Source organism: Cebidichthys violaceus, unplaced genomic scaffold (genome assembly GCF_023349555.1).
Source record: "Cebidichthys violaceus isolate CVI_PGR_0920_01 unplaced genomic scaffold, fCebVio1.0.p SCAF_38, whole genome shotgun sequence".
Taxonomy (NCBI): domain Eukaryota; kingdom Metazoa; phylum Chordata; class Actinopteri; order Perciformes; family Stichaeidae; genus Cebidichthys; species Cebidichthys violaceus.
In genome coordinates this window covers 1022754-1042032 of record NW_027176572.1, presented here as the reverse complement: position 1 = coordinate 1042032, position 19279 = coordinate 1022754, and the positions used below count along the sequence as shown (strand labels likewise).

The window sequence follows — 19279 nt, the reverse complement described above, 5'->3', positions numbered from 1 at the left end:
AACCCCGCCGAGCGCTCGGATTGGTCAGGCGTTTCTAATGCTTGCGCGAGGCATATAAATGTGGAAGCCCAAATTAAATTTAAAAATAAAATAAAAAAACACAAAAAATAAATGAAGTTATTGTTATTTATTTATTTAAATTTTATAAATATATATATTTTTTGTAATTAAAAAAATAAAAACGTTTTTATTTGTTTTTATTAAAAACGTTTTTATGTTTCTATTTTACAAAAAATAAAATTATTGGTTTACATAACTTAATTAAAGTTCAGGGAAAATATTTTTGGTTTATTTACATTTTTAAATACGGTTCATTAACGCTTTTATTTTGAAAACCACAACCGGAAACCCAATCTAAATTGTCGGCAGCAGGTGCAGCTTATCTGCAACAACAACAACAACGGGATCAGCTAACGGGACTCAAACGGGGTTTTTAACCAGAGAAGCAATGCACCGCCTGTTGCTCGTGTTTGTGGCCGCTGCCGGAGCCTCTGTCCTCGGCCTCCCCGGGATGGATGCGTCCCCGGCGGCGGCCGCGCCCTGCCTCGCCCCGCTGCAGTGGGAGGGCAGATGGGTGATGTACGACCACAGCACCGGGAGGAACAGCCGGGCCACGGTCTCCTACGACGGCCTGAAACAGAGGATCCGAGTCCTGCAGCAGAACAAGAAACACGCGCCCTGTCAGAAGTAAGTATATAGTATGTCATGTGTAAGTGTATGACATTTATTATATATCTATAATTATATATTATCTCTATTTATTTATCTATGTATCTATCCATCTATCCATCTATTTATCTATCCATCTATCCATCTATTTATCTATGTATCTATTTATCTATCCATCTATTTATCTATTTATCTATCCATCTATCCATCTATTTATCTATGTATCTATCCATCTATCCATCTATTTATCTATCCATCTATCCATCTATTTATCTATGTATCTATGTATCTATTTATCTATCCATCTATGTATCTATGTATCTATGTATCTATTTATCTATCCATCTATTTATCTATGTATCTATGTATCTATTTATCTATCCATCTATTTATCTATTTATCTATCCATCTATGTATCTATGTATCTATCCATCTATTTATCTATTTATCTATCCATCTATCCATCTATTTATCTATGTATCTATTTATCTATTTATCTATCCATCTATTTATCTATGTATCTATTTATCTATTTATCTATCCATCTATTTATCTATCCATCTATTTATCTATGTATCTATCCATCTATGGTTGTATTAATGTTTATACTTTATTATATTGGAATTAAAGCATATATGATATTAATAATAATAATAACACCACAAAAATACTTTAACATAAAATATATATTCAAATAAAAGTACAAAATGATATGAGTTTTATGGATTAGTCAAAAGTTGTTCTTATTCATGGCCTATAACTGATGTATAAAACATTAGTAAATTATTTATTAACCAAAAGGGTTCCTAGAAAAGTGTCCCCTTTGTTATTAATATATATATATATATATATATATATATATATATATATATATATATATATATATTGTATTATATGCATGTGTTCTAATGTACTCTTTTGTCTTAATATGCACTCTTTAAGTTGACTATACCTGTAGTATAGCTTGTAGTAGCCCTGCAGTGCACAGCTGTCAGTATTTAAATTCATTTTAGGACGTTAATCACGTCGACTTAACGTGAGGCTGAGACCATAAACTCATGTTTACAATGTTTACTGAGGCAATAAATCAAGAGAGAAGTAGAGTCATTTTAGACTAGACTTCTATACAACCAGAGGAGTCGCCCCCTGCTGGACACTAGAGAGAATGCAGCTTTAACTCATGAAGGCCCTCGTTCCTGCAGGTTTTTTGAGTACATCTACTTGTACCAGAGCATGGTGATGTTCCAGATCGACCAGAAGACCAAGGACTGCTCAAAGATCGCTCTGACGGGGGCCTGGGATCCCTTCGACATCCCAGACAACTCCACCTTCGAGGACCAGTACTTCATCGGAGGCCCCGGGGACAACGTGGAGGTTCAGGAGTGGTCAGACAGGAAGCCGGCACGCCAGCGTGAGTCTGTTGTTGTTTCGTGGCTTTCTGCACACGGGTGTCTTTGTTTAAAGCTAGAATACAGAGAACAGGCCTGGACAAAGAGCTGTGAAGCTGGAAGATGTTTTTTTATGTAATAAGAATATTATTTTTGGTCAAAAAAGGAGCCGAAGGAGACAGTTCCTGTGGTGAGATTTGACCAGGTAGAGAAACATCTGACCCAATTTAGACTGTCGGTCTGAGACAAATCATTCATGGCTTCTGAGGAGCTCAGAATTTAACAGCGAAAGGTTAATAAAAATCATTTTTGATGAAATATCACCACTTTAAGCTTCGTTTTGGTTGCTTTTCAACCCTTCAGCGGGTGTTTCTTCCTTCAGGGTTTCACCAGATTTAAAGAGCGTCTGTTTATGGTGGAATAAAACCCGTCCTTGTCTGCTTCGTCTCTCCGCCAGATGAGACCTGGGTGGGCGTTTACACCCTGAAGGACTGCTACCCGGTGCAGGAGACCTACGCCAAGAACAGCAGCGTCACCACCTCCACCCGCTTCTTCAACCTCCAGCTGGGCATCAGCGACCCCGACGTCTTCACGCCACCCGGCACCTGCCGGTCGGCTCGGCCCGAGAGGATGGCCGAGTCCGACTGCTGAGGCCCGAGAGACTCGCAGTGACATTTCAGACACTCACAGGTGTAGCGTAACATTTTGCATCTATAAAATCTGCCGCTTTGCATTCTGGGCTGCAACTTTAACAAACTAGCTCATTGGGGTCCTTCAACAATTAGCTTCATGCTAAACGTGTGACTTTTAGTGTTGCAACCAATTCATTTGATTTGTTTTTAAGCTACAAGGTTTCAGTGAAGCGTCGGGACGACGTGATAACGAGTGTTTGCTCACGACGGGCAGTTTGATATGAATCCAGATACTCCATCACACACATGAAGCGCCTCATCAACACGGTAACACAGTAATGAGGTTTATACGCTGTGGTTCCTGATGACGGACCCGTGTGCAGCAGGAGGGAGACTCATGGTCAATGACAGCCTGTATGAAATGTTTTCTTCTCTTTGAACAATAAAGAAACTGACTGGAAACGAGTAAAACCGGATTCACTTTACATTCAAAGGCTTAAACACAGTTACAACATAAGCTGTGTAAACTCTCAGTGTAGTCCTGGTCCTCTATATGAACCGGTCTCAGTGTAGTCCTGGCCCTCTATATGAACCAGTCTCAGTGTAGTCCCGGTCCTCTATATGAACCAGTCTCAGTGTAGTCCCGGTCCTCTATATGAACCGGTCTCAGTGTAGTCCCGGTCCTCTATATGAACCAGTCTCAGTGTAGTCCTGGTCCTCTATATGAGCCAGTCTCAGTGTAGTCCCGGTCCTCTATATGAGCCAGTCTCAGTGTAGTCCTGGTCCTCTATATGAACCAGTCTCAGTGTAGTCCTGGTCCTCTATATGAGCCAGTCTCAGTGTAGTCCTGGTCCTCTATATGAACCGGTCTCAGTGTAGTCCTGGTCCTCTATATGAACCGGTCTCAGTGTAGTCCTGGTCCTCTATATGAACCAGTCTCAGTGTAGTCCTGGTCCTCTATATGAACCGGTCTCAGTGTAGTCCAGGTCCTCTATATGAACCGGTCTCAGTGTAGTCCTGGTCCTCTATATGAACCAGTCTCAGTGTAGTCCCGGTCCTCTATATGAGCCAGTCTCAGTGTAGTCCTGGTCCTCTACATGAACCAGTCTCAGTGTAGTCCTGGTCCTCTATATGAGCCAGTCTCAGTGTAGTCCTGGTCCTCTATCAGACCTCCATCAGTACAGAGACCATCAGAGAGAAGATGGTCTGTTTCTATAGAGTTATTCTTAATGATGTCATCGGAGCCACCGGGTCGGATTCTGGTGAAACCAGATGAACTCATGCAGGTTCACCAGAACCTCCTTCAGCTCAGACTCCAGCAGAGACCTGGTCCACCGTGGACAGACCCAGATCCTCCAGCAGAGACCGGTCCAACCGTGGACAGACCCAGATCCTCCAGCAGAGACCGGTCCAACCGTGGACAGACCCAGATCCAGCTTCACCTGCAGCCTCGGACCTGCAGTCGGAGCTCCGGAGGGAGGAGGAGAGCTCAGCTCCCGGCAGCAGCAGCACCTCCTCCTCCTCCTCCTCCTCCTCCTCCTCCAGGAGCAGAGCTTCTCCTCTCTGCTGGAGACCCAGGACGTATTGCTGGACCCGCTGGAGGGAAGGGAGGCAACGGGAGAACCAGAACCAGGACTGAGAGGGGCAGACTGTCAGACCCTGCTGCAGTAGAACAACACAAAGTAGGTGTGGACATGTAGAATGTAGAGGGAGAGAGACGGACGTGATTAAAGCGTCTTTGTGACGTAATCGCTGTCTCCTTAAAACTTAAAACGACGATGACCTGGACATTTCACAACCCTACATGGTTTATTGCGTTAGTTCATCACAAATACAACTACACAAATACTGTGAGGAGAACTGTATGTTAATGCTGAAAGCCAAATATGAGGTTAAAGCTCCTCAACTCAAAACATGTGTTTATAGTAAATAAATAGTCAGTGTGAAGCGGCTGCAAGTTATTAATAGTTCCATCTTTTAAGAAAAATAAAGTGTTGTTTGCTGTTGTTTTACTGCTGTGACAAGAACCAGGAAGTTAATTCATTGTGACAAAAGAGCAAATGTTCCAGATTCATCCGGTCACTACAGTCTCTGAACTGAAGCGCAGAGCCACGTGATGTGGTGCGTTCAAGTCCCGTGGGATTCAGGGTCGTAAGAAGTAAACACATTTGATTTGTTTATTTAAATGCATCTAATATTAAAATACATCTTATGTTCTGGATTAGACCTGTTTTCTTAAAAAACAAGTCAAAGTTATTTGATGAATGTAATCACTTCTACAGCAGTGATTCATTTCTATATTAATATTCTGCCATATTTGAATGACTGTAATCATTAAACACATGAATTAAACTGTATTTTAGGAAAGAAGAGATCATTCTAAAAACTGTGGCGCTGTGTCTCTCTCTCTGTCTCTCTCTGTCTGTCTCTCTCTCTGTGTGTGTGTCTCTCTCTCTCTCTCTCTCTCTCTCTCTCTCTCTCTCTCTCTCTCTGTCTCTCTCTCTCTCTCTGTCTGTCTCTCTCTCTCTCTCTGTCTGTCTCTCTCTCTCTCGCTCTCTCTCTCTCTCTGTCTGTCTCTCTCTCTGTGTGTCTCTCTCTCTCCCTCGGTCTCTCTCTCTCTCTCTCTCTCTCTCTCTCTCTCTCTCTGTCTCTCTCTCTCTCTCTCTCTCTCTCTCTCTCGCTCCGTCTCTCTCTCTCTCGCTCTCTCTCTGTCTCTCTCTCTGTGTCTCTCTGTCTCTCTCTGTCTCTCTCTCTGTGTCTCTCTGTCTCTCTCTCTCTCTCTTTTTCTCTCTCTCTCTCTCTCTCTCTCTCTCTCTCTCTCGCTCCGTCTCTCTATCTCTGTCTCTCTCTCTCTCCCTCTGTGTCTCTCTCTCTCTGTCTCTCTGGTGGAGAGCGTGGTGGTAGAGAGCGTGGTGAGCGTTGCTCAATGTTTGGTTCAAACGTTTCATCTTTTTTTCATACATAGTTCACTGTGTGATTGACTTGTGGTGATATTTTGTGTGATCAGTGGTATTTTGGCGGACAGAGAACCGTGTTTCTTGTCGGGGATGGCGTCCTCTGAGACGCCGTCCCTGTCGTTGAGACATGGAGTTCGGGTTCAGCCCGACCCGTGTGTCCCGGTAGAGGTGGTTCTCCTGGCTGTGGGGGACCGTGTGGGACACGTTAACCTGAGCTATGCCTCCAGGATGAACAGAGGTGTGGTGGTGTTTCTAAAAGAGGAGCGTTTTGTGGCGGAATTAATATCGAGCGGCGTCACGCTGAACGGCGCGTATCTGCAGGTTTCCCCGCTCGCAGTGCCCTCCACCTGGGTCACCGTCTCCAGTGTTCCCCCGTTCATCTCCAACCAGGTATTGGAGCGGGAGCTGCAGCGCTTCGGGAAGCTGGCGAGCAGCTTCAGAACTGTGGGTCTGGGCTGTAAAGACGATAAACTGAAACATGTCCAGTCCTTCAGGAGACAGGTGTTCATGTTCCTTACCGGTCCTTCTCAGACGCTGGAGGTCTCTTTTAGGGTGAAACACGGGGAGGGACACTACATGCTGTACGCTAGCACAGGTAGCATCAGGTGCTTTGAGTGTGGGGATGTGGGGCACAAGCGGGCCGCTTGTCCTCGCAGGCCGGCCGAAGGGTGCCCCGAGCCGTGGGCCGTACCGGCGGAGGAGCTCGATCACACCGGGGCTCCGCTGAATGACGAGCCGACGGAGGTCGCTGCTCCGGCGGGGGGGGGCGATGATCCGCCGACCGAGGAGGAACACAGCGGGCAGACAGACAATCAGGTTGGGGAACAGAGAGCTGATTCATACGGAGAAAAAAGTATCGATGAGAACTCAGCTGTTCTGAGTCTCACAACAGAGGGAAGGAAAGTAGCAGAGGAAGCACTGACAGCAGGAGCAGACGAGGGAATCAGGGAAAGTGGAGCAGGCAGCAGTAAAGGGCCGACAGCTGAAGCTGACCAAGGTCAGGCTGCTGGTCCAGAGCAGGCTGACGGTGCAGAGGACAGCAGCTCTCGGACTGAGCGACCGGAGCCAGAGGACAGCGTGGAGGAGGCGGCCTCCACACGTGATGAACCCAGTGGGTCCAACAGCCAGGTGTCCGGAAGGGTTGAGGAAGGGATGAGGAAGGGTTGCCCGCACCGGGACCTGTCCATCACCATTGATGATACCGTGGTGACGCCAACTCAGACTGCGAGGAACCTGGGTGTGACCCTGGATGACCAACTGTCATTCTCGGCAAACATTTCATCCGTTACACGCTCCTGCAGATTCCTGCTCTACAACATCAGGAGGATTCGTCCCTTCCTCACTGATGAGACGGCGCAGGTTCTCATCCAGGCTCTTGTCATCTCCCGCCTGGACTACTGCAACTCTCTACTTGCCGGAGCCCCGGCGTCGGCCATCAGACCTCTGGAGCTTGTCCAGAAAGCCGCAGCTCGCCTGGTGTTCAATCGCCCCAAGTTCTCCCACACAACTTCCTTTCTCCGTTCTCTACACTGGCTCCCTGTAAGAGCTCACATCCAGTTTAAGACTCTGCTGCTAGCCTACAGGGCAGTGAAAGGAACAGCTCCTTCATATCTCCAGGCCATGGTCAAGCCTTACACCCCCGCCCAACCACTTCGCTCTGCTGCCTCGGGGCGATCGGTCGCCCCGTCGCTCAGAGGTCCTGGCGGCCGATCGACCCGGTCACGGCTGTTTTCTGTCCTGGCCCCACAGTGGTGGAATGAACTTCCCACTGACGTCAGGACAGCAGAGTCGCTGCCCATCTTTCGGCGCAGGCTGAAAACCCACCTCTTCAGGAAGTGCTACCCTGAGCCTTCCACTTAGCACTTATTGTTTTCATACTAGCTTGTTGCACTTATTGTATTCGTATTACTTATAGCACTAACTGTTTCTCTTGTTTCTGTACTTTGGCTCTGAGTTATGCTCTGCTTCATGCTCTTAGATGCTTGTTTGGAAAAGGAGATGTACTTATGACTTCTGGTGACTAGTAGTTCTTTTGATTACCAATGTTGAATGCACTTATTGTAAGTCGCTTTGGATAAAAGCGTCTGCTAAATGACTGTAATGTAATGTAATGTAATGTAATGTAATGTAATGTGTCCTGTGAAGAGGACATGGAGCATGACTCTGAGTTAAACATGTCTGCTAGTGGAACCTCCAGCAAACACATAGACCTGTATACACTGGAAGAAATCAACTCTTATCTGGATCAAACATATAATAAGAAATCTGTCAGAATAAGTGATTACTTCAGTGATGTCACCAAATTCCTTCGATCAGTCCACACATGGAGGCACCTTCTGGAGGAGAAGAAGCGTTTCCGCCTTAAAAAGCAGATCACTCTCCTTCACAAAGCACAGAGAGGTAGAACTGTTCAACAGACGAAACCCTGATGATCATGGTCTCCACAGTGTTTGTGTCTCTGTACTGGTCTCTGTCTCTCTGCTCTGACCCCTCAAAGCAGAGCCTCAACATCACACCGTTGAACATCACCGGTGGAGAGATGGGCAGAACCGGGCCTCAGTACCTGCAGTCTCCACTGAAGTCAAAGCCACTGAGATGCTCTGGGCAGCGTCTCCTCATGGAGGTGTGAGCGTCGCTTTAAACAGCTGCAGGCTGGAGTCAGAAGAAGCTCAGGAAGCTGCTTCGCTCCATCCAGCTCAGCTTCTGGGGGTCGTCCACAAGACGGGGAACCGGACTGAGGATCGGACGCAGACCCGGTCTTGCTGGACAACGTTAAAGAAGAAGAAGTCTGCTGATGGGAACCGATGAACCGCGGTGCCTTCAGGGGACGATCCGGTCTAACGGATTGGAAACTATTGGACAGATGAAATCTAAGACTTTTCTTGAGTCTGTTGTACTTTTTGATATTTAGTTCAGGTTGAAAGTTCAACTTTGACTGATGACTGAAGTAAAAAGATGAGTTTCATGTTTGATATGTATGTTTCTGTGGTTGGAGGAGTTGTTTTATTTCTTATTTATTTGAATTCATGACGTGACAGTAATCTGTTCTGGAAAAAAAAAATCTCTCTCTCTGTCTCTCTTTCTCTCTCTCTCTCTCTCTCTCTCTCTCTCTCTCTCTCTCTCTCTCAAACTGCTCCTCTTCCTGGAATGAAGTAACGCTTGATAACCCCTCCCTCTTCTTCCTGCTCTCAAACACAGAGAGCTCCACTCTGTCTGTGTTTCCTTGTTCCCTCCCCTTCAGATCTACACTCTGAAGACGGGTGTAACCAACATGGTGGTGAAGTGCAGCAGCTGACAGACTCCATTCACTGCAGAGACACATGTTGTTCAGATCAGATATCAAAGTAGAGTCGATTCTGAGGAAGTGAAACTCAGACAGTCGTTGTCTCTGAGAGGAGAAAATGGCGCAGAAAGGAGTTCATCTGGACCAGGAGACCTTCTCTTGTTGCATCTGTCTGGATCTACTGAAGGATCCGGTGACTATTCCCTGTGGACACAGCTACTGCAGGAACTGTATTAAAACCCACTGGGATGAAGAGGAGGAGAAGAAACTCCACAGCTGTCCTCAGTGTAGACAGACCTTCAGGCCGAGGCCTGTCCTGATGAAAAACACCATGTTAGCAGATTTAGTGGAGGAACTGAAGAAGACTGGACTCCAAGCTGCTCCTGCTGATCACTGCTATGCTGGACCTGAAGATGTGTCCTGTGATGTCTGCACTGGTAGGAAACTGAAAGCCTTCAAGTCCTGTCTGGTGTGTCTGGTCTCTTACTGTGAGAAACACCTTCAGCCTCATTATGATGTAGCTCAATTTAAGAAACACAAGCTGGTGGACCCCTCCAACAAGCTCCAGGAGAACATCTGCTCTCGTCACAATGAGGTAATGAAGATCTTCTGTCGTACTGATCAGCAGTGTATCTGTTATCTCTGCTTAATGGATGAACATAAAGGCCACGACACAGTCTCATCTGAGGCAGAAAGGACTGAGAGGCAGAGAGAGCTGGAGGTGAGTCGACTAAACATCCAGCAGAGAATCCAGGACAGAGAGAAAGACGTGAAGCTGCTTCAACAGGAGGTGGAGAACATCAATCTCTCTGCTGATAAAGCAGTGGAGGACAATGAGAAGGTCTTTACTGAGCTGATCCGTCTCATGGAGAAAAGAAGCTCTGATGTGAAGCAGCAGGTCAGATCCCAGCAGAGAACTGAAGTGAGTCGAGTCAAAGAGCTTCAGGAGAAGCTGGAGCAGGAGATCACTGAGCTGAAGAGGAACGACACTGAGCTGAAGAAGCTCTCACACACAGAGGATCACAACCAGTTTCTACACAACTACCCCTCACTGTCACCACTCAGTGAGTCTACAGACTCATCCAGCATCAGGATCAGTCCTCTGAGCTACTTTGAGGACGTGACAGAGTGTCAGAAGTCAGAGATGAACTACAGGACGTTCTGAGAGACAAATGGACAAACGCATCACTGATGGTGACTGAAGTGGATGTTTTACTGCCACAACCAGAGCCCAAGACCAGAGCTGAGTTCTTAAAATATTCACGTGAAATCACACTGGATCCAAACACAGCACACACACTGCTGTTATTATCTGATGAGAACAGAAAAGTAACATTTATGAGAGAACATCAGTCTTATTCTCGTCATCCAGACAGATTCATTGAATGTTCTCAGGTCCTGAGTAGAGAGAGTCTGACTGGACGTTGTTACTGGGAGGTGCAGTGGAGAGGAAAAGGAGTTGATGTAGCAGTTGCATACAAGAATGTCAGCAGAACAGAGAACTGGAGTGAATGTGGATTTGGACAGAATGACAAATCTTGGGCATTAAGATGTTATCATAACAGTTATAACTTTCGGTACATCAAAGTCCAAACTCCCGTCTCAGGTCCTCGGTCCTCCAGAGTAGGAGTGTACCTGGATCACAGAGCAGGTATTCTGTCCTTCTACAGCGTCTCTGAAACCATGACTCTCCTCCACAGAGTCCAGACCACATTCACTCAGCCTCTCTATGCTGGACTATTGCCTTTTAATTTTGGAGACTCTGCTGAGTTGTGTAAAGTGAAATAGACAGAAGTCCTTTCAGGGTTGAACTCTGTGTTTGAAATCTTCAACTCATTTTGTCTCCATGTTTGTTGCTGACAGCTGATTGTTGTGGCGTTTCTTCACTGCACAGAGATCAGCTGTCAGTCAAACATTGTGGGCGGTACTTTGACATCTTGTCATGAGTTGTTCTATAAATGTTTGAGTTTCTTTAGATGGAGCTCCTTCCTGGTTCTGTTCAGTCATGGATTTACATGTATTTGTTTCTCAGACCTATGAACTATTATAATCCTTTAATTATCATGATCATTGTCTTGGAATCAGTGTATTGGTTTATAGTGTTTGTCCTTCAGTAACACCTCGTGGGGATTGTGAATAGCTGCACTGAAGAGGAATAGAGCCAATAGTAAATATTAACAGGAAGTGATGTCCATGAGTTCCTTTTTGCTGTTGGACTCATAGAGTGAGCGTCTCACTCAACAATCCTCTTTATCATTTGCCTTAAAGTCCACAAAATCATCTTCATCCGCAAGTCTTCTACTGTTTACAGTCATATTAACATGTGTAGGTAAATATTTCTTTGGTTTGAGTTCAGTGTTTTTGATGATGGTTAGTTTCCTGTCAGTTACATATGGGTGTATTATTGTTTGGTGGTTAAAGCATTGGTGCTTGTGTAAATGGTATTTACTGTTGTATTTTATCTTTTACATACTTTAAAGCTTCTGTTCATGTTGGTTTATAAAAGTGATCTTTTATCATATATAAAGTCAAGCTGGCTGTATACCTGAAACATACGTTGTCTGCAACACCTTTTAGTGAGGACAGCATGATCATAATCAATGAGGAGATAATTCATTATTCTCTTTCACATAACTGAGATTCTGATCAGACTGATTGATTGTGTGGATGAAGTGAATCTGTTCATGAAATCATTGATCAAGAGTCATTGAACAGACTTTACTGATGGGATGTGTGAACAAACTGAATGTTTACATGATGAATAAACAAACATGAACAAAGTATTTTCTTCTTGTCTTCATTCCAGGGTTTCATACAAAGCTGATGGAGAGAATATGAAACTAATATGAGAGAATAACTGAGTCAGTTTTCCTCCTGAAACACCACAAAGTACAGAGTTCACATTCATGAATACTGTTTACAACCTGAGAGCTGATGTGAACACTGTTTGTAAAGGTGAAGCTCTTCTCTACCATCTTTCCCATGTGCCCTGAATGCAGCATCAGTGTTCCAGGATGTGACTCCTGTGAACAAACTGACGCAGTGTGACGTCACATTTAAACGTCTCTTTACTGATGTTGGTTGAAGTTTGTACATGTCTTCCTGCAGTGAACGTCACTCAACACAAGAGGGCGCCTTCATCCTGATAACCAGGGATGTAGTGGAGGTTCAAGCACCTCTACTCACTTTGTCTTCAGTTTTAGTTTAAAACATGTTTGTAGTCCTCCAAAGGTCTCAAGATGAATCTGAGTGTTCATGTTATGATCAGAGAAACGTTCTGCTTCATATTTTAACATAATCTTTGTTGTTTTTAATGAAACATTGGATGGTTTTTGCCTCAATCAGTTGTTAAAATGAGACGTCTGAGAAGTTTAGAGGGTTAATGTCTCTTTGATGGAGCTGCTAGCGACTCATGGACATCTGGAACATGAAGACGAGCCCCAACTGAGTTCTTTTAAGAGACGAAAAGGTTTGAAACCAGCGCTATAATCCTCAGCAGTGTGTTTGTGTTTGTCGTGTAAAATCTTGATCATTAAAGTAACTACAGTGGAATACAAAGTACAACGTCGCCTCTAAAATAGTGGAGTACAAGTAGCAGAAAACACCAATACTCAAGTGTAGTACAAGTACCTTTAAACTCTACTTCAGTGTAGTACTTTGGTTTGAGATGAGATCAGGCGGCAGCAGCAGGAGGCGATGACGAGTCCAACAGTTTCCAGCTGTCTTCAAAGAACAAACAGGAAGTCACAGAGACATCCTGTTAGATCCAAACTGTAGGCGACTTGTAGTTTTTAGACCACGTTAGGATGAACTCATATGTGTTTGTAAATATATGAGTGTGTGTGTGTGTGTGTGTGTGTGTGTGTATGTGTGTGTGTGTGTGTGTGTGTGTGTGTGTGTGTGTGTAGCTAGCGTTGTATTCTACCCTTTGATCTTTTTACGTCGGCACGTTTTGATGTTTTATATAAATAAACTACATTAATATCAACCAAACAAGATATGATTTTTGATTAAACCTTCATTGCACAACATGATACTAACATCCTTCAGTCTAGCTTTAAATATTACAATCTCATCTCATCTCATCTCATCTGCAACGTCTTATCTGGGATCGGGTCGTGGGGGCAACAGCTCCAGCTGGGGACCCCAAACTTCCCTTTCCTGGGCCACATCAGCCAGCTCTGACTGGGGGATCCCGAGGCGCTCCCAGGCCAGTTTGGAGATCTAGTCCCTCCACCTGGTCCTGGGCCTCCCTCGGGGTCTCCTCCCAGCTGGTCGTGCCTGGAACACCTCCCTAGGGAGGCGCCCAGGTGGCATCCTCACCAGATGCCTGAACCACATCAACTGGCTCCTTTCCACACAAAGGACCAGCGGCTCTACTCCGAGTCCCTCACGGATGACCGAACTTCTCACCCTATCTCTAAGGGAGATGCCAGCCACCCTCCTGAGGAAACCCATTTCGGCCGCTTGTACCCGCGATCTAATTCTTTCGGTCATGACCCAGTCCACATGACCATAGGTGAGGGTAGGAACCAAGATCGCCCGGTAGATAGAGAGCTTTGCCTTGCGACTCAGCTCTCTTTTTATCACAATGGTGCGGTAGAGCGACTGCAATACTGCCCCAGCTGCTCCAATTCTCCGGCCAATCTCACGTTCCATTGTTCCCTCACTCGCGAACAAGACCCCGAGGTACTTGAACTCCTTCACTTGGGGTAAGGACTCATTCCCTACCCGGAGTGGGCAATTTTCCGGTTTCCTGCTGAGAACCATGGCCTCAGATTTAGAGGTGCTGATCCTCATCCCGACCGCTTCACACTCGGCTGCAAACCGATCCAGTGAGTGCTGGAGGTCACAGTCCGATGAAGACATCAGGACCACATCATCTGCAAACAGCAGCGATGCAATCCTCAGCCCACCGAACTGTAAACACTCCTCCCCACGACTACGCCTCGATATCCTGTCCATGAATACCACAAACAGGATTGGTGATAAAGCGCAGCCCTGGCGGAGGCCAACCCTCACCAGAAACGAGTCCGACTTACTACCGAGAACCCGGACACAGCTCTCGCTTTGGGCGTACAGGGATTGGATGGCCCCCAAAATTGGCCCCCTCACCCCATACTCCCGCAGCACCTCCCACAGTATCTCCCGGAGGACCCGGTCATACACTTTCTCCAGGTCCACAAAACACAGGTAGACCGGATGGGCGTATTCCCAAGCCCCCTCCAGGATCCTTGCCAGATTAAAGAGCTGGTCCGTTGTTCCACGGCCAGGACGGAATCCGCATTGTTCCTCTTCAATCCGAGTTTTGACTATCGGCCGAACCCTCCTTTCCAGCACCTTGGAGTAGACTTTACCAGGGAGGCTGAGTAGTGTGATACCATGGTAGTTGGCACACACCCTCTGCTCCCCCTTTTTGAACAGGGGAACTACCACCCCGGTCTGCCACTCCCTAGGCACCGTCCCAGACCTCCACACAATGTTGAAGAGACGTGTCATCCAAGACAGCCCCTCCACACCTAGTGCCTTCAGCATTTCTGGACGGATCTCATCAATCCCTGGGGCTTTGCCACTGTGGAGTTGTTTGACTACCTCAGTGACTTCCACCAGGGAAATTGATGATGCTCCCCCATCAGCCTCCAGTTCTGCCTCTACAGTAAAGGGCGTATTCGTCGGATTCAGGGGTTCCTCAAAGTGCTCCTTCCACCGCCCGATTACCCCCTCAGTTGAAGTCAACAGAGTCCCATCCTTACTGTATACAGCTTGGATGTTTCCCCGTTTCCCCCTCCTGAGGTTCCGGATGGTTTTCCAGAAACACCTTGGTGCCGACCGAAAGTCCTTCTCCATGGCTACTCCAAACTCCTCCCACACCCGCTGCTTTGCCTCCTTCACGGCAGTGGCTGTAGCCCTTCGGGTCTGTCGGTACCTTGCAACTGCCTCAGGGGTCCTCCGGGATAACATATTCCGGAAGGCCTCTTTCTTCAGTCGGACGGCTTCCCTGACCACCGTTGTCCACCACGGTGTTTGAGGGTTACCGCCTCTTAAAAGTACTAATACCACAATTATAAATTACTATGTTACAGTAAGTGTACTAGTACCACACAGTATATTACTCTGTTACAGTAAAAGTACTAATGCCACAATCTTAAATTACTCCGTTACATTAAAAGTAGAAAATACTTCTTTACAGTAAAAAATACTAATGCCACACTGTGAAAATACTCTGTTACATTAAAAGTAATGTTGTAGATATTTGATCAGTTTGATTATTTGTTATTTGTGTAGTTCTTGTTGTTGACACTAGGGGCGCTGAGCAGCAGGCTCTTCTTCTTGTGGAGGGATAAAGGTAGAAGGTGTGTCAGTGTCCCATGATGCAACAGGAGTAGACATGTTTTCATATCGGAACACGAGAGAGACTGAACGAGGAACGTTGTTCTCTTTGACCTCCAGTAAAATCAACCTGAAGCACAAATCTCGACTGGACATTGGACTTCTTGTCTGACTTACAATCCACTGAAACGCTGCATCACTGAACTGTAATGTGAGTTTGGTTTTTAACAGTAAAAGTACTAATACTCTACAGTAGAAATACTCAGTAAAAGTGTGTCAGTATAATCAGTAAACTGTAGTATTCAGTATTCAGACTGTGACTGTTGTACTATTATATATTCTATCATTAGAGTAGTATTACTCATGCATTCATGTAAAAGCAGGATTTTACTGTTGTAGTCGGTTGAGCTGGAGCTCAGGTTGAACTATTAACTAATGATTATTGTCGTTATGGATTAATCTGCTGATTATTTTCTCCATTAATCGATTGATTGGATTGTAAAAACAGTGACATAAGGCAGTATAACTCTGTAGTATTTCTACTAGTAAATAACTTGTTTGATGATTCTAGTTTAAATCCATCTGCAGCTTGAAATGCAGCTCAGGTTCAGAGTGGTGTTCTGTTTCAATGTTTCCTCATGAATGCTTCAGAGTAGATCATTCAATATGTGAGACAATGAGCTGAGGAGCCAAGAAGTATTGAAGAAGTAGAAACGTCAGTGTTTTCAGACGGGGAGCAGCTTTGAACTGAGGCTCCATTTTAAAGAGGAAACAAAGAGCTGCTCCTCTTCCTGGAATGAAGCAAAGCTTGATCACCCCTCCCTCCTCCTGCTGCTCTCACACAGCCAGCTCCACTCTGTTCATGTGTTTCCTTGTTCCCTCTCCTTCAGATCTACACTCTGAAGACGGCTGAAACCAACATGGTGGTGAAGTGCAGCAACTGACAGACTCCATTCACTGCAGAGACACATGTTGTTCAGATCAGAGATCAAACTAGTTTACCTTCTCACAAAGTGACACTCACACAGTCACTGTCTCTGAGAGGAGAAAATGGCTCAGAAAGGAGTTCATCTGGACCAGGAGACCTTCTCTTGTTGCATCTGTCTGTATCTACTGAAGGATCCGGTGACTATTCCCTGTGGACACAGCTACTGCAGGAACTGTATTAAAACCCACTGGGATGAAGAGGAGAAGAAGAAACTCCACAGCTGTCCTCAGTGTAAGCAGACCTTCATACCGAGGCCTGTCCTGGTGAAAAACACCATGTTAGCAGATTTAGTGGAGGAACTGAAGAAGACTGGACTCCAAGCTGCTCCTGCTGATCACTGCTATGCTGGACCTGAAGATGTGTCCTGTGATGTCTGCACTGGGAGGAAACTGAAAGCCTTCAAGTCCTGTCTGGTGTGTCTGGTCTCTTACTGTGAGAAACACTTTCAGCCTCATTATGATGTAGCTCAATTAAAGAAACACAAGCTGGTGGACCCCTCCAACAAGCTCCAGGAGAACATCTGCTCTCGTCATAATGAGGTGATGAAGATCTTCTGTCGTACTGATCAGCAGTGTATCTGTTATCTCTGCTTAATGGAGGAACATAAAGGCCACGAAACAGTCTCAGCTGCAGCAGAAATCACTGAGAGGCAGAGAGAGCTGGAGGTGAGTCGACTAAACATCCAGCAGAGAATCCAGGACAGAGAGAAAGACTTGAAGCTGCTTCAACAGGAGGTGGAGAACATCAATCTCTCTGCTGATAAAGCAGTGGAGGACAATGAGAAGATCTTCACTGAGCTGATCCGTCTCATGGAGAAAAGAAGCTCTGATGTGAAGCAGAAGGTCAGATCCCAGCAGAGAACTGAAGTGAGTCGAGTCAAAGAGCTTCAGGAGAAGCTGGAGCAGGAGATCACTGAGCTGAAGAGGAACGATGCTGAGCTGAAGAAGCTCTCACACACAGAGGATCACAACCAGTTTCTACACAACTACCCCTCACTGTCACCACTCAGTGAGTCTACAGACTCATCCAGCATCAGGATCCGTCCTCTGAGATACTTTGAGGACGTGACAGAGGTTGTGTCAGAAGTCAGAGATGAACTACAGGACGTTCTGAGAGACAAGTGGACAAACGTCTCACTGATGGTGACTGAAGTGGATGTTTTACTGCCAGAACCAGAGCCCAAGACCAGAGCTGAGTTCTTAAAATATTCACATGAAATCACACTGGATCCAAACACAGCACACACACTGCTGTTATTATCTGATGAGAACAGAAAAGCAACATTTATGTGTCAACATCAGTCTTATTCTCGTCACAGAGACAGATTCACTGAATGTTTGCAGGTCCTGAGTAGAGAGAGGCTGACTGGACGTTGTTACTGGGAGGTGGAGTGGAGAGGAAAAGGAGTTTATGTAGCAGTTGCATACAAGGATATCAGCAGAAAAGGGAATTACAGTGAATGTGGATTTGGACAGAATGACAAATCTTTGGCATTAAGATGTGACGATAACAGTTATGACTTTGTGTACAATAAAGTCAAAACTCCCATCTCAGGTCCTCGGTCCTCCAGAGTAGGAGTGTTCCTGGATCACAGAGCAGGTATTCTGTCCTTCTACAGCGTCTCTGAAACCATGACTCTCCTCCACAGAGTCCAGACCGCATTCACTCAGCCTCTCTATGCTGGACTTTGGCTTCTTAATTCGCCTGGAGACTCTGCTGAGTTGTGTAAACTGAAATAGACAGAAGTCCTTTCAGGGTTGAACTCTGTGTTTGAAATCTTCAACTCATTTTGTCTCCATGTTTGTTGCTGACAGCTGATTGTTGTGGCGTTTCTTCACTGCACAGAGATCAGCTGTCAGTCAAACATTGTGGGCGGTACTTTGACATCTTGTCATGAGTTGTTCTGTAAATGTTTGAGTTTCTTTAGATGGAGCTCCTTCCTGGTTCTGTTCAGTCATGGATTTACTTGTATTTGTTTCTCAGACCTATGAACTATTATAATCCTTTAATTATCATGATCATTGTCTTGGAATCAGTGTATTGGTTTATAGTGTTTGTCCTTCAGTAACACCTCGTGGGGATTGTGAATAGCTGCACTGAAGAGGAATAGAGCCAATAGTAAATATTAACAGGAAGTGATGTCCATGAGTTCCTTTTTGCTGTTGGACTCATAGAGTGAGCGTCTCACTCAACAATCCTCTTTATCATTTGCCTTAAAGTCCACAAAATCATCTTCATCCGCAAGTCTTCTACTGTTTACAGTCATATTAACATGTGTAGGTAAATATTTCTTTGGTTTGAGTTCAGTGTTTTTGATGATGGTTAGTTTCCTGTCAGTTACATATGGGTGTATTATTGTTTGGTGGTTAAAGCATTGGTGCTTGTGTAAATGGTATTTACTGTTGTATTTTATCTTTTACATACTTTAAAGCTTCTGTTCATGTTGGTTTATAAAAGTGATCTTTTATCATATATAAAGTCAAGCTGGCTGTATACCTGAAACATACGTTGTCTGCAACACCTTTTAGTGAGGACAGCATGATCATAATCAATGAGGAGATAATTCATTATTCTCTTTCACATAACTGAGATTCTGATCAGACTGATTGATTGTGTGGATGAAGTGAATCTGTTCATGAAATCATTGATCAAGAGTCATTGAACAGACTTTACTGATGGGATGTGTGAACAAACTGAATGTTTACATGATGAATAAACAAACATGAACAAAGTATTTTCTTCTTGTCTTCATTCCAGGGTTTCATACAAAGCTGATGGAGAGAATATGAAACTAATATGAGAGAATAACTGAGTCAGTTTTCCTCCTGAAACACCACAAAGTACAGAGTTCACATTCATGAATACTGTTTACAACCTGAGAGCTGATGTGAACACTGTTTGTAAAGGTGAAGCTCTTCTCTACCATCTTTCCCATGTGCCCTGAATGCAGCATCAGTGTTCCAGGATGTGACTCCTGTGAACAAACTGACGCAGTGTGACGTCACATTTAAACGTCTCTTTACTGATGTTGG

General features: G+C 45.2%; 3 protein-coding genes across 3 annotated transcripts; all 3 read left to right on the top strand.

Annotated features, from left to right (window-relative positions):
• The first annotated feature begins 348 nt into the window (after positions 1-348).
• On the top strand, positions 349-3160 carry epdr1 (ependymin related 1). Its single transcript, XM_068726196.1, has 3 exons — positions 349-687; positions 1872-2080; positions 2515-3160. Exons 1-3 carry the CDS (start codon positions 449-451, stop codon positions 2706-2708), a joined length of 642 nt encoding a protein of 213 aa, XP_068582297.1. The 5' UTR covers positions 349-448; the 3' UTR covers positions 2709-3160.
• A 5784-nt stretch (positions 3161-8944) lies between these two features.
• Positions 8945-11712, top strand: LOC137884371 (tripartite motif-containing protein 16-like). Its single transcript, XM_068726157.1, is given in 2 exon segments — positions 8945-10050; positions 10053-11712. Coding segments are annotated over 2 exon segments (1668 nt in total). The 5' UTR covers positions 8945-9047; the 3' UTR covers positions 10718-11712.
• A 3642-nt stretch (positions 11713-15354) lies between these two features.
• On the top strand, positions 15355-18981 carry LOC137884429 (tripartite motif-containing protein 16-like). Its single transcript, XM_068726232.1, has 2 exons — positions 15355-15470; positions 16150-18981. The coding sequence occupies exon 2, from the start codon at positions 16310-16312 to the stop codon at positions 17984-17986; it is 1677 nt and encodes a 558-aa protein (XP_068582333.1). The 5' UTR covers positions 15355-15470; positions 16150-16309; the 3' UTR covers positions 17987-18981.
• Positions 18982-19279: the final 298 nt, after the last annotated feature.

Excerpts from the sequence above, each read along its gene's own strand:
- epdr1 (XM_068726196.1), top strand. The coding sequence starts at position 449 with ATGCACCGCCTGTTGCTCGTGTTTGTGGCCGCTGCCGGAGCCTCTGTC. Across the intron at positions 688-1,871 it reads AAACACGCGCCCTGTCAGAA|GTTTTTTGAGTACATCTACT; the intron begins GTAAGTATATAG and ends TCGTTCCTGCAG. Across the intron at positions 2,081-2,514 it reads CAGGAAGCCGGCACGCCAGC|ATGAGACCTGGGTGGGCGTT; the intron begins GTGAGTCTGTTG and ends TCTCTCCGCCAG.
- LOC137884429 (XM_068726232.1), top strand. The coding sequence starts at position 16,310 with ATGGCTCAGAAAGGAGTTCATCTGGACCAGGAGACCTTCTCTTGTTGC.